The 12,492-nt window shown below is 35.9% G+C and overlaps 1 protein-coding gene across 12 annotated transcripts in view; it reads left to right on the top strand.

Moving 5' to 3' along the window:
- The window catches only part of PLOD2 (procollagen-lysine,2-oxoglutarate 5-dioxygenase 2), a 110,176-nt gene that overhangs the window by 52,411 nt on the left and 45,273 nt on the right, over nucleotides 1-12,492 (top strand). For all 12 annotated transcript variants that reach the window (XR_014824115.1, XR_014824114.1, XR_014824112.1 and 9 more), the window contains 4 exons: nucleotides 1,304-1,467; nucleotides 4,524-4,636; nucleotides 6,230-6,293; nucleotides 7,807-7,904. Coding sequence is in view for 6 of the 12 variants with exons in the window: in XM_084989997.1 (XP_084846123.1) it covers nucleotides 1,304-1,467; nucleotides 4,524-4,636; nucleotides 6,230-6,293; nucleotides 7,807-7,904 (439 nt within the window). In the remaining 6 variants the exon portion in view is untranslated. The remainder of the gene's footprint in view (nucleotides 1-1,303; nucleotides 1,468-4,523; nucleotides 4,637-6,229; nucleotides 6,294-7,806; nucleotides 7,905-12,492) is intronic.

The following is a 12,492-nucleotide window of genomic DNA, read 5'->3' as shown; positions in this document are numbered from 1 at the left end:
GCTGCTGCAAATAACATTATTTCATTCTTTTTTATGACTAAGTAATATTCCATTGTATATATGTACCACATCTTCTTTTTCTATTCCTCTGTTGATGGCTATTTTAAGTAGTGCTGCAATGAACATAGGAGTGCATATATATATATATATATATATATATATTTTTTTTTTTTTGTCTTTTCTCTTTTCTAGGGCCGTACCTGTGGCATATGGAGGTTCCCAGGCTAGGGGTCTAATCGGAGCTGTAGCCGCCAGCCTATACCACAGCCATAGCAATGCAAGTTCTGGACTGTGTCTGTGACCTACACCACAGCTCACAGCAACACCGGTTCCTTAACCCACTGAGCCAGGCCAGGGATCTAATCTGCAACCTCATGGTTCCTAGTTGGATTCGTTAACCACTGAGCCATGACGGGAACTCCAGCATGTATCTTTTTCAATGAAAGTTCTGTCCAGTTATATGCCCAGGAGTGGGATTGCTAGATCATACGGTAGTTCTAGATTTAGTTCTCTGAGTTACCTCCATACTGTTTTCCATAGTGGTTGTACCAATTTGCATTCCTACCAACAGAGTAGAAGGGTTCTTTTTATTATTTATTTGTTATTTATAGACTTATTAATGATGGCTATTTTGACTGGTGTGAGGTGGTACCTCGTATTTTTGATTTACATTTCTCTATTTATTAGTCATGTTGCGCATCTTTTCAGGTGCTTTTTGTTCATCTGTTTGTCTTTGGAATAGTATTTATTCTTACCATTTTTTATTGTGTTGTTTGTTTTTTGATATTGAGCTACCTGAGATGTTTGTATATTTTTGAGATTAATCCCTTCTGGGTCCCTTTATTTGCAAATATTTTCTTCCATACTGTGTGTTGTCTTTTCATTTTTTATGGTTTCCTTTGCTGTGCAAAAGCTTTAAAGTTTAATTAGGTCCCATTTGTTTATTTTTGTTTTTATTCTCATTACTTTAGGAGGTAGGTCAAAAAAAGATAATTGCTGGGATTCAACACTGTTTTAGAATTTTGATTTTGGAGAATGAGTGATTATTGAAAAAGTTAAGACTAGTCCTAAAAAATACTGGCTGTTATTTGGACTTAATTTGCCAATGTAATATAATCACTAATAATTTAGTACAATGCATATGATTAAAGTTGAAGGAAAATTGTTTGGTGTGCTCTGTGTATAGTTGGTACTGATCCTGTGTTAGGTTCTAAATTCTGACTTTTCTTAGAGACTATTTCTTTATGTGTCTAAATTCTGAAAGTGTATTTTAAAACTTCTTTTTTTTCCCCTCATCAAATAGCTTTGATGTTATATTTGCTGGTGGTCCAGAAGAAGTTCTAAAAAAGTTCCAAAAGTCAAACCACAAGGTGGTCTTTTCAGCAGATGGAATTCTGTGGCCAGATAAAAGACTCGCCGACAAGTATCCCATTGTGCACATTGGGAAACGCTACCTAAATTCAGGAGGTAGGTAAGGTACTGGCAGAAAAGTGTAATGCAAGTCATAATAAATTACAAATATTGATGAAGCAACCTTTTCATATGTAATGTTAGGCATGAGGTTTTAAATAACCTTTATATTCTTATTACTCTGGAAAAATTCTATCAGTTAAAATCCATGGTACATTTTATGGTTGACAAAGCATTTTTCTTATTTATTATTTCATATGATGCTCTCAACAATAGTAGGAAGTGTAAATGTTATTATTTCCACCTTATAAGTGAGAAAGCCCATGTTTCCCTAATTTAGGTTACGTTTCCTAGAGATGTACAGCTGTTAATGCAAAAACAGCAGCCATCCAGGCTTTCTGACTACAATTTCATTGAGAATTTTCTGGCTCTAGGATAATGACTTTAGGAAATCCCCTTAGTTAGGAAAAAGTATAAGCTACATTAATGTAGCTTTTTTTAAAAAAAGGCATTGCCTAATTTTGTCTATATTTAAATATATTGAAGTAAATGAGAAATTTTTCTTGGACTCTCTAGTCCAAAAAATTCAATATTGAGTTTCTAGGTATACTTAAAGTAATGCATTAGCTATGCCACCGGATTAAAGGAACAAATGATCACATTCCTGTCCCACCCCCCTTCAAAAAGAAAATGAAATTTGACTTTGGACATTATTATGGCTCCAAAGTGTTTTTCTTAGACTACATCCTGTAGCCAGAAGACATGGCTGTAGGATGGGGGCACATGTCAGAGAGACAAGTTGGGTGGAAATTACAAGCTACAGTCTCTCATTCTACATTGAGAAGACAGATTTTTAGGTGATTTACATATATTAACTGATTGTAATTGGGCCAGTTCAAATAAGTACTGCTTGTGATGGCAACATGTCTGGATTTTAGACTTTGCTCAGTTCCTTTTGTTAGGGAAACTTGCAGCAAATAATTTTCTTTCTTTGAGATGCCACAATTACAGCTCTATTCATCTGCATTTAATTCTATCAACCCATTGGCATAGTGGTATCTTGGAACTTGGTCAACCAATCAGACATGTTGAACTTTGGAAACCTTAGATCCCAGTGTCTACCACCTAGTTTCATCTCACTTTTTGTCTCCATCTCAATACATTTCTAGTTCATGGTTTAGGGGTATCTTGACCATTGTATGTTTCTCCTAATTTATCTACCACTTTTGGATATTACTTTAATATTCAAGTCAGAACCTAGAGTTTCTCATATTGGTCACTTTGTCCTCATTGTTTTAGCAGTCCTTCTTCAATTTATGGCAGAGATGGCTGCCTACTTCTTAACCTCTCTGTCTGAGCTCAACTAGGGATGAATGCTGCTTCTACCCCAGCTCTCAGACCCTCAGTGACACGTGGTTAATCTTTTAACTTATCTTAAATCCTAGGTAGTTTAGGTAGTTTAAAACTGCTTTACTATGGATCTCTGGGATAAGTTTTACTTTGTCTTTATTAGTTTTTCTAAACATGACCTGTATAGTGAAATGTGTCATATGTAAATGTCTCTAGCTAGTGATACATCTGCTCAAGAATCTAAATTTCAAACAGATGCACAGTATTGTGGAAATAAAAAACTAGCAAGTGAGTGCTTTTGTGAGCAAGCTTAATTAGGAGAAGGTGTTTATAAGTGGGAGAGTAGTCATACAAGGACATCCAAACATCATCCTTTTATGTTCTATAGTCAAAATAATTAAATGCTAGAAAATCTAAGTATGTTATTTAGAAGATACGAGTTTTATTTGTGGGTACCTCATGTAGTTATAAAAATCTTTATTGTGGAGAGGAAACAAGTTTCCTTATAAAGAAAATTGCAGGATATTAGAAACTTTATCATTTGAAATAATATGGCAGTTTAATAAAAAAAATAGTGAAATATACCTCACATCTATGAAAATAGATGTAATTCCTTGGGGATTTATAAAAAGGATAAGGAAACATACTTTTTGAAAAACAGTAATTAAACCATTGGAAAATATGTGTTGCTGCTTAGATATATTTTTCTTCACAGAAAGCTGGTTATAAAAATAGAAAACTACATCTTTTTCAGTGTTTTAGGATTTTTTATTTGACAAAAATAACAAAAGAATGAGCAACCAGTGGTTGATTTAGTTATGTTTTCATTTTGCCTTGTTTTCTCTAGTTAACAATAATATTCCTGTACCTATTTCTTTTAATTCTTGTACTCCAATGAGGATAGTTTAATGTTGAGCGTAAAAAGCTAAGTTTTTCTTCAGTTCATGAGAATAAAATTGGTCTCTTTTTAAAAAGTATTGCATATCAATGAAACATAGCAGTTTGGCTGCATTTCTGAAATTCAGAGGAAGATTCAAACATAGGAAAAATGATCCTGTTGTCTGTGTCTTTTATAGGCAACTGTTGGCAAATTTAATGCTTATGTTCTAAGGCCAAGGTGAACAATCCAATTTTAGACTTCCTTTCTCCAGACCATGACACATAAAACCTAGCCAGAAAATGGTTTAGCAGATGCAGTAATGACTACTCAATGAAGGAAAAATTCCCAAAGTGTTCTAGATATAAAATTTCTTTGGGATGTTTGCAGTCAATGACAAATCCAACATTTCTCTGATTGCGTTAGCATCTTTGGCACTGACATTAAAACCACTGTAGTAGAGATTTTTTTTTTTTTTCAGAGACAGTAAATCCTTTACAGAGGATCTAGGAACAACATTTTAGTAGGTCAGAAATAATATTCTGTAGTTTTATTTTTTTTTCCCTAGTAATTTTTTTTTTCTCCCTTACAAACCTTTGAAAACATTAGTTCTCCATCTTGTGTCAATTAAATTGGGGGATATGTTTATTCAAAAAGAGTGTTTGATTTGCAATTGGTAGTTAAAACTTCCTCTATTTCAGTTTATATGTAAAACAAATCATACTCAATAATTCACATTTCTCTCATGGTAAACAGTGAAATTCTCAACTAAGGATTAGTCCTAATAGCTTTATAAGTCTATGCAACTGGTCTGTGGAATTAACATAGACATGGAATATTGGTCTTTTAATCCTAAATCCTCTCTTCTCTCTCTGTTGTATTGCAGGATTTATTGGTTATGCTCCATATATTAACCGTATAGTTCAACAGTGGAATCTCCAAGATAATGATGATGATCAGTTATTTTACACTAAAATTTACATCGATCCACTGAAGAGGGTAGGTAATAGCTCTCCTTTTCAATGTACCATCCTCATTCATGATGGCTGCTGGTGTTCCAGCCATGGTATCCATATTCTGGTACATTAATAGGCAGAATAATAAATAAGGGGCCATCTCAGTTGTGTCAAATCTCTTTAAGTAGCCTATCTAGAAGTCTCACAAAAAGCTTTCTCATACTTTTCTTTGACCAGAACGTATATATTTGGCTACACATAGGATACAAAGGAGTTTTGTTCTTTATTTCAAGCACATGTGCCCTACTAATATCTGAGTTCTTTTAGTAAGGGGATGAATGTTGGGACAATAGCAGCCTGCCCTAGACCCTAAACACAACATTCCTGAGATTGAATTAAAGGAAATGTTGGAGAAAAGTAAATTCAAAGTTCTCTAATTTGAGAATATTTTTAATGTGCTTACCTAATGTTAAGTTAGTATTTCCTAGGTTTACTCTATATAAGCAATATATTTCTAAAATTTACTGAATTGTATGTTTCTGGGTGTGTCATTAGGAAACATTTTTGAAGTACATTTTGCAGTGAGTTTTGCAACTATAGCTGATTCTGATTCTTAGATGAATACTTCAGTTATCTAAATATTTTCATCAGATACTTCTTAAGAAACTTTATTCTTTTAAGTGTGTATTTTCTCTCTCTCTCTCTTTTTTTTTAACTGTCTCTCTTATGTGCCTGATATAGCCAGCCTGAGGATTTGGCCTCTCATCCAGGAGGAGAAATCTACTCTTGTCATCACTGCTGGCCCATGCAGCTTGAGCTTGTTTTTCTTAGTGTAATTCCAAATTGAAAATGCTCTTTGTCTTATCTAATAGTTTTTGCTTTAGGCTGCTTCCTCTGAAATCTCAGGCTGGGTTTGTCATATTTTTAGTTGCATAAATCTTGTTTAAGTTTCACTCTGAAGATAAGATTTTATCTAATTAGCGTGTGTCTTAGTCTTCTTGGTTTGCCATAATAGAATATCATAGACTGGGTGGCTTAAACAATGAAAATTTATTTTCTCACAGTTCTGGAGGCTAGAAATCTGAGATCAGGGTGCCAGAATGGTTGGTTTTTTGTGAAAGCTCTCTTCCTGGCTTGTAAAGGACAGCTGCTTTCTTGCTGTGTCCCCAAATGGTAGAGAGAGAGAGAGAGAGAGAGAGAGAGAGAGAGAGAGAGAGAGAGAGAGAGAGAGACACTGAGAAGGGGTGGGGTTATGGCTGTAAGATGTCAGTTTTGAGAGGACACAAACATTCAGTCCATAACAGCATGCAAAGACAATTTTAGGATTATTACTATGACAGAGCAATGTAGCTAAAAAACTGCTCCATTGAGAATCATAAGATTTGTTAAGCAGATGAATCTGAATGATTAGGTGATTATTTATCAACCTATTGTAGCAGTCAGGCATATTGTGCTGTGTAATAATAATCCCCAACCTCATAGCTTAACATAAGAGGGGTCTTCCTGAAGAAGATTACTGGAATGAGTAAGTATAGGATCTTTAAATACCCCAAAACAATAAACTATATTAACATGATAGTGTGTTGTTTGCTATTTTTATTGTCGTTTTAAATATTATCTCCATTCTTATTTTTAGGAAGCTCTTAACATCACATTGGATCACAAATGCAAAATTTTCCAGACATTAAATGGAGCTGTAGGTATGCTTCCTAAATTACTGGGTTGCTTATGTATATAAATGAACACCTTTGTTTTCAACTGTCTTTTCTTTGCTATATTTATTTTGGGGCATTACTAAGGTCTATAAAGTGTAAATATTATAATTTTTAAAAAATATTGAACTTAAGCTTACCTTGAGATAGTTAAATACATTCAGGGAAAATCATTTCCTAAGATTAGTACAAAAGAGCTTCTGCCCTTAGGTAATTTAGACTTTAGTATCTCACATCTGGACACTGTAGATGTTTTCGAATTATTACACTTTTTAACTACACAGTTTTCAGTATCAACTCTTCATATTGTGAATTACTCAGGAGCATTAGAGTATTTTAACCTAGGTTAAAGGTAACTGATAACAAAGCATTTACACCGTGGAGTGTGTGTTGCATGCATGCACACGTGTGCTTCTGCATGTGTGCATGCCTATGGGTTTTTTCTGATAGACATGTATCTTGATAAAAATATGTTAGTACATTAAATTTAATTAATTGATAACGTTAAAAATAGAAATATATTAATATATTAATAATGTACAAATTAAAAATATATCACAAATCAATATAATTTTTCAAGTCAAGTAAAAGATTCTCAGAATGCAAGGCATTTAGCTTGGCGTGTTTAAGAAATGTGAGGAAAGGAACTTGGAAACAAAAAAATGTTTCTGCTCCCATCTGACTTGTATATTCCTGGAATTTACATTAGGCCTGATTTTCAACTGGAAATACTATCAATGATGGCCAGTGGTAGAAACCTAGCTTATGCCTAACAGTTTTCTATCTGCTTTATATATATTGTTATTCTCTTCATAATAACTTAGAAAAGCAGGCAAGGATCCCGTTTTACAGATGAATACATTAAGACAATAATTTAGGAGTTCCCACTGTGGCTCAGTGGGTTAAGAACCTGACATAGTGTTTGCAAAGTTGTGGGTTTGATCCCTGGTCTTGCTCAGTGGATTAAGGATCCAGCATTGCTGAAAGCAGCAGAATAGATCGCAGATATGGCTCAGATCCAGTGTTGCTGTGACTGTGGTGTAGGCTGGCAGCTGCAGCTCTGATTCCACCCCCAACCCGGGAACTTCCATATGCTGCAGATATGACCCTAAAAAGAAAAGAAAAAAGACAGTAATTTAATACATCCAGGATCACATTATATCAAAAGTCAGAGGTAGAATTACCAAGATGCCTTCCTCCCACCAGACCCCATTGGTGTCTCAGCACCTCTAGTTTGTTGGCATTGGTTGGAGAAAGTGAGGTGCTCAGAATCCTCACCTGTGTCACTGTTATCTTTCATGTTGGGTGTCTGCTGATGTGGAATAGGCAAAATTTCTAGAAGTATTGCACATGGAATAGTATGCATGATAAATTTTATAACAAAAACAAGATATGTAGATAGATGTATTAATATGTTCATACATATGAAAACATACCTATGTACATATGAAAACATATGAAAGCATTTTAAACAAAAACCTGTCTTTTCTTTTGAATCCAGATGAAGTTGTTTTGAAATTTGAAAATGGCAAAGCTCGAGCTAAGAATGTATTTTATGAAACATTACCAGTGGCGATTAATGGAAATGGACCCACCAAGGTGAGTCAGTGACTTTTCTCTTTCCTTACTTCTTGGAGATAGATTCAGGAGCAATGTGTAGAATGCCTTCTTCTCTTCCTCCTCCTCCCCTCCATCTTTTCCCCCTCCATCTTTGAGAAGCTTTATTTTGGTGCCAAAATTTTGCTATCTTCGTCTTTTACACAGTATATTATCTGGTTTCATTTACATTAATCAAACCGATGTTTTTTTTTTTCCTCAGTAGATTGATAACTTTCCATTCTGTAACACATTTCAGTTTAGTGTTTAATAATAATAGCTAACTTGAGAAGTGAGCCGTGTTTCCTTCGTACAGAGTATTGTCTCTGAATAAGCAATGTTGAAGTTTGTAAGAGATCCTTTGTTTCAGCTATGTCACCATCATCAAAATTAACATCTCTGGGAGTTCCTGTCATGGCTCAGCGGTTAACAAATCCGACTAGGAACCATGAGGTTGCGGGTTCAACCCCTGGCCTTGCTCAGTGGGTTAAGGATCCAGTGTTGCCGTGAGCTGTGGTGTAGGTTGCAGATGTGGCTCGGATCCCACGTTGCTGTGGCTCTGGTGTAGGCCGGCGGCTACAGCTCCGATTTGACCCCTAGCCTGGGAACCTCTATATGCCTCAGAAGTGGCCCTAGAAATGGCAAAAAGACAAAAAACAAAAAACAAACAAACAAAAATTAACAGCTCTGTTTTTTTTTTTTTTTTGTCTTTTTGCCATTTCTTGGGCTGCTCCCGTGGCATGTGGAGGTTCCCAGGCTAGGGGTCCAATCAGAGCTGTAGTACACCACAGCTCACGGCAACGCCAGATCGTTAACCCACTGAGCAAGGGTAGGGATTGAACCTGCAACCTCATGGTTCCTAGTCGGATTCGTTAACCACTGCGCTATGACAGGAACTCTAACAGCTCTGTTAACATTGGAGTGTAACTATGGCCAGAAAGCTTCTCTTGCACTTATTTTATAACAAAGTTGATGGATTATAGTTGACAAAGACAATTTGACTAATAGAATTTTATGTGTTTTTCAAATATGTGTAATTGAGCTGGTCAAAAATGTTACTGACTGCAAAATTTGTAGATTAAATTTGTATTGCTGATACCCAAATAAAATGGAACATGAATTGTTAAGATATATACACACAAACATATGCATATATATTTATTAATACTGTGCTTAAAATAACGTTCTGAGATACTAAGGTAATGTCTGGCTTACTCATAAGTTGCTGGAAGAGTGATTATTGATACATTTGCATTGAGGGGGAGAGAGGATGGGGAGGTGGAGTCTGCAGTTTCAGAGGAGTGAGCAGTCTGAATTCCAGTAAAGCTGTATGCATTGGAAGAAATTCAAGGGAAAGCCCACATAGGCTACTTCTCCACCATTAAAATGGAATAAGTAGATCCCTTTCTCCTCCAGTTAATCTTTTCACCTTGCTTTTCATTCCATTCCAACCCTCTTACAAAGCCTTCCCATGTGGTCTTCTTGTTTTCTCTTGTTATCAGTTTTCCCAGATCTCTTCTCTTCTTCTTTTCAGCATTTTAAAGACCCTCAAGTCTGTCTCATCCTATAAAATAAAACTGAGCCAACACAAGCTGCCATGTCCTTCTCAATTTGCATTGCCTCCCAGCCTGCCTATCTTTTCCTCTCCCCTTCACAACTGCATTCTTTAGAGACCATTAACTGCCACCACTGTTACTCTTCCTATCACCCCAGGAATGGCTCCCTCTCAGGGTCTATTGCAACATCTTTGCTGAGTAGTAGAGACTCATCAGCCCTCATATCTCGTTCATCCAAAGATCATATTTGATGATGTTCATCAAATTTGGATGAACGTGAAATACTTGGTCCAACGTGAAATACTTCTCTTTGTTTCCATGACAATCTACTAGTTTATCTACTATTTTTTTGGCCTTTCCTCTTCAGTCTCTTTCTTTCACTTTCTTTTTGTATTATACATTTTAAAAATGTGTGTGGAGAGGGGTTCAGGAGTGGAGTTGATTCTCTTCTTGTGTTGTTTTAGTTAAGTGTTCTACAGATATCTGTCTGAAACATCTTCCTTTTCCCAGCTATATCCATTCTTAGGTAGTCTGCTTTGTTCCCAAGTTAGTGAATCTCCTAATACAGATTATTTTCATATCTTTGCCATAGCTTCTACCTTTTCTGAGCTCTGGGTCTGAATACCCAATTGTTAGATTTATCTGTGTGTCATATAAGACCTGGAGCGTAAGATCTTTAGCTCTGTCTCCTCTTCCGTCCAGTTGATTAACCAGAACCTGAATTTTGTTTTGGCTCTAGTTATGTCCCACTCCCAATCTAAGAACTATCCTTTCTAACTCCTGTGCATGTTTTATCTAATTTTTTTCAGCATCAATAGCAACTTCCTTAATTCAGGTCACCTGCAACCTTCTACCAGTAGCAGTTGCCCATGAGCACCTGGAACTAGAATATTCTGCTGAAGCAGAAACTTATGAAATAGGTTACTTACCTGTGAAATTCACTCTAAGGACTTAATTATGGAGTTCCAAATTCTCAACTTGCTTTGTAAGGCTTTTTTTTTTTTTTTTTTTCACTTCTGGTTTAGGTGTCCCCAACCTACCATCTCATCTGCTCCCCTGCTCTTGACACCATATCTACATACACATCCCTCATTCTCAACTATTCTCTCTCCTCCTTTCTCCCTCAGCTCCTGCCATGCTTATGAAACTGACATGCTGCCTACTGCTCTAAGTAGGCAGGTCCTGCCATACTTAGTTACTTTGAACTTGATAAAAGTTTTCTGTTTCTTCTGTTTCCAAGTCCTCAGTTCACACATTTCACTCATTCTGAAGTCCCCTGACCCTAATTCCTACTTGCTGTACCCATCTACTAAGTGCTGTTCATCTTTATGTATCAGCTTACTCTTTACTCTTCAAGTCTCCTGCATGCTTTTATAATATCTACAATTTTGTCCATCACAGAAGATAGTACCACACACTGGAGGTGTGTGGAATTTATCTTTTTGTTTTTGTTTTTGTTTTTCTCTCTTATTGGGCCTTTAGCCTAGGAATAAACAGAAATCATATATATCCTGTTTACTTTTTATTCGCCCAGAGTCTAGCATATGTGTAGCCTATAATAAATTGTAATCGAATGTCAGAATCTATAAATATTCACATGACCTAGAATTATTCTTGGGAATGATGAGGTGGATTTTTTTCTGACAGGGCAAAAACTTCATAAAATTGCTGTTGGACACTGTAACTGTCCCTAGAAAGATTAATGGACTTTTATAACTAGATATATATAACTAAATAGTGTGCTGTTTATCCTTGGTAATATAATATTTTGATCACATTTAACTATCTTTCAGAAAGGAATATAGTGCCAAGAATTTAGCTATTGTGAGTAAGGCCTCTTATTCATTGATTTCGTTGCAATTTTTTCCAAATTCCCAGGATAATACTAACAGGAGTTTTAAAAGGTGATTAAAAGACTTCTTATAGGAAAAGGAGCAGCAATCCTAATCATTTAGAAAGACCTGGAGTTCCCGTCGTGGCGCAGTGGTTAACGGATCCGACTAGGAACCATGAGGTTGAGGGTCCGATCCCTGCCCTTGCTCAGTGGGTTAAGGATCCAGCGTTGCCGTGGGCTGTGGTGTAGGTTGCAGACGTGGCTCGGATCCCGCGTTGCTGTGGCTCTGGGTAGGCTGGCAGCTACAGCTTTGATTCGACCCCTAGCCTGGGAACCTCCATATGCTGCGGGAGCGGCCCAAAGAAATAGCAAAAAGACAAAAAAAAAAAAAAAAAAAAAAAAAAAAGACCTGTGTGTACTAAGAAATTTGTAGGTTTCCAATAAACCTTTTCAGTTCGGGCTATTACTGTTTCTGGCATTTCAAGCTGTGTAATGATCCTATTACATTTTCTTTGATATGATCATATGATTCTATTTGGCAACAGAAATGAGTAATTTTTATTATAAAAATTATATCTGGTACAACATAAAATTTGACAAAGGATTATATAAATAAGCATTCAACTAATGCTAATACTTTATTTCATAATATGTTAAAGTTAAATAATATTCCGTTTTCCCCTGTTAAATAATATCCTCATTTTCCAGGATAATGAGGAAAGAAAGTAGATTACTGTTTTACTTTTTGTAACTTTTATTTTTAAAATTATTTCCATAGTTGATTTACAATGCTCTGTCAATTTCTGCTGTACAGCAAAGTGACCCATCCATGTCGCTATAGTTCCATCCATGTCGCTGCAAATGGCATTATTTTTTTATGGCTGGGTAGTATTCCATTGTATACATACACTATATCTTCTCCATCCATTCATCTGTCAGTGGGCATTTAGGTTGTTTCCATGTCTTGGCTGTTGTGATTAGTGCTGCAGTGAATATAGGGGTTCATGTATGTTTTTGAATTATAGTTTTTTTCTGAATATATGCCCCGGAGTGGGATTGCTGGATCACATGGTAGTTCTATATTTAGTTGTCTGAGGTACCTCATACTGTTTTCTTTAGTGGTTGTACTAATTTACATTCCCGCCAACAGTGTAGGAGGGTTCCCTTTTCCCTACACCCTCTCCAGCATTTGTTATGTGTA

Source organism: Sus scrofa, chromosome 13, assembly GCF_054392235.1.
Source record: "Sus scrofa isolate SSC_HxYL_T2T_F1_AM1 chromosome 13, Sscrofa_HxYL_maternal_Yorkshire_Landrace_v2.0, whole genome shotgun sequence".
NCBI lineage: Eukaryota > Metazoa > Chordata > Mammalia > Artiodactyla > Suidae > Sus > Sus scrofa.
This window is presented reverse-complemented; position numbering and strand designations above follow the sequence as displayed.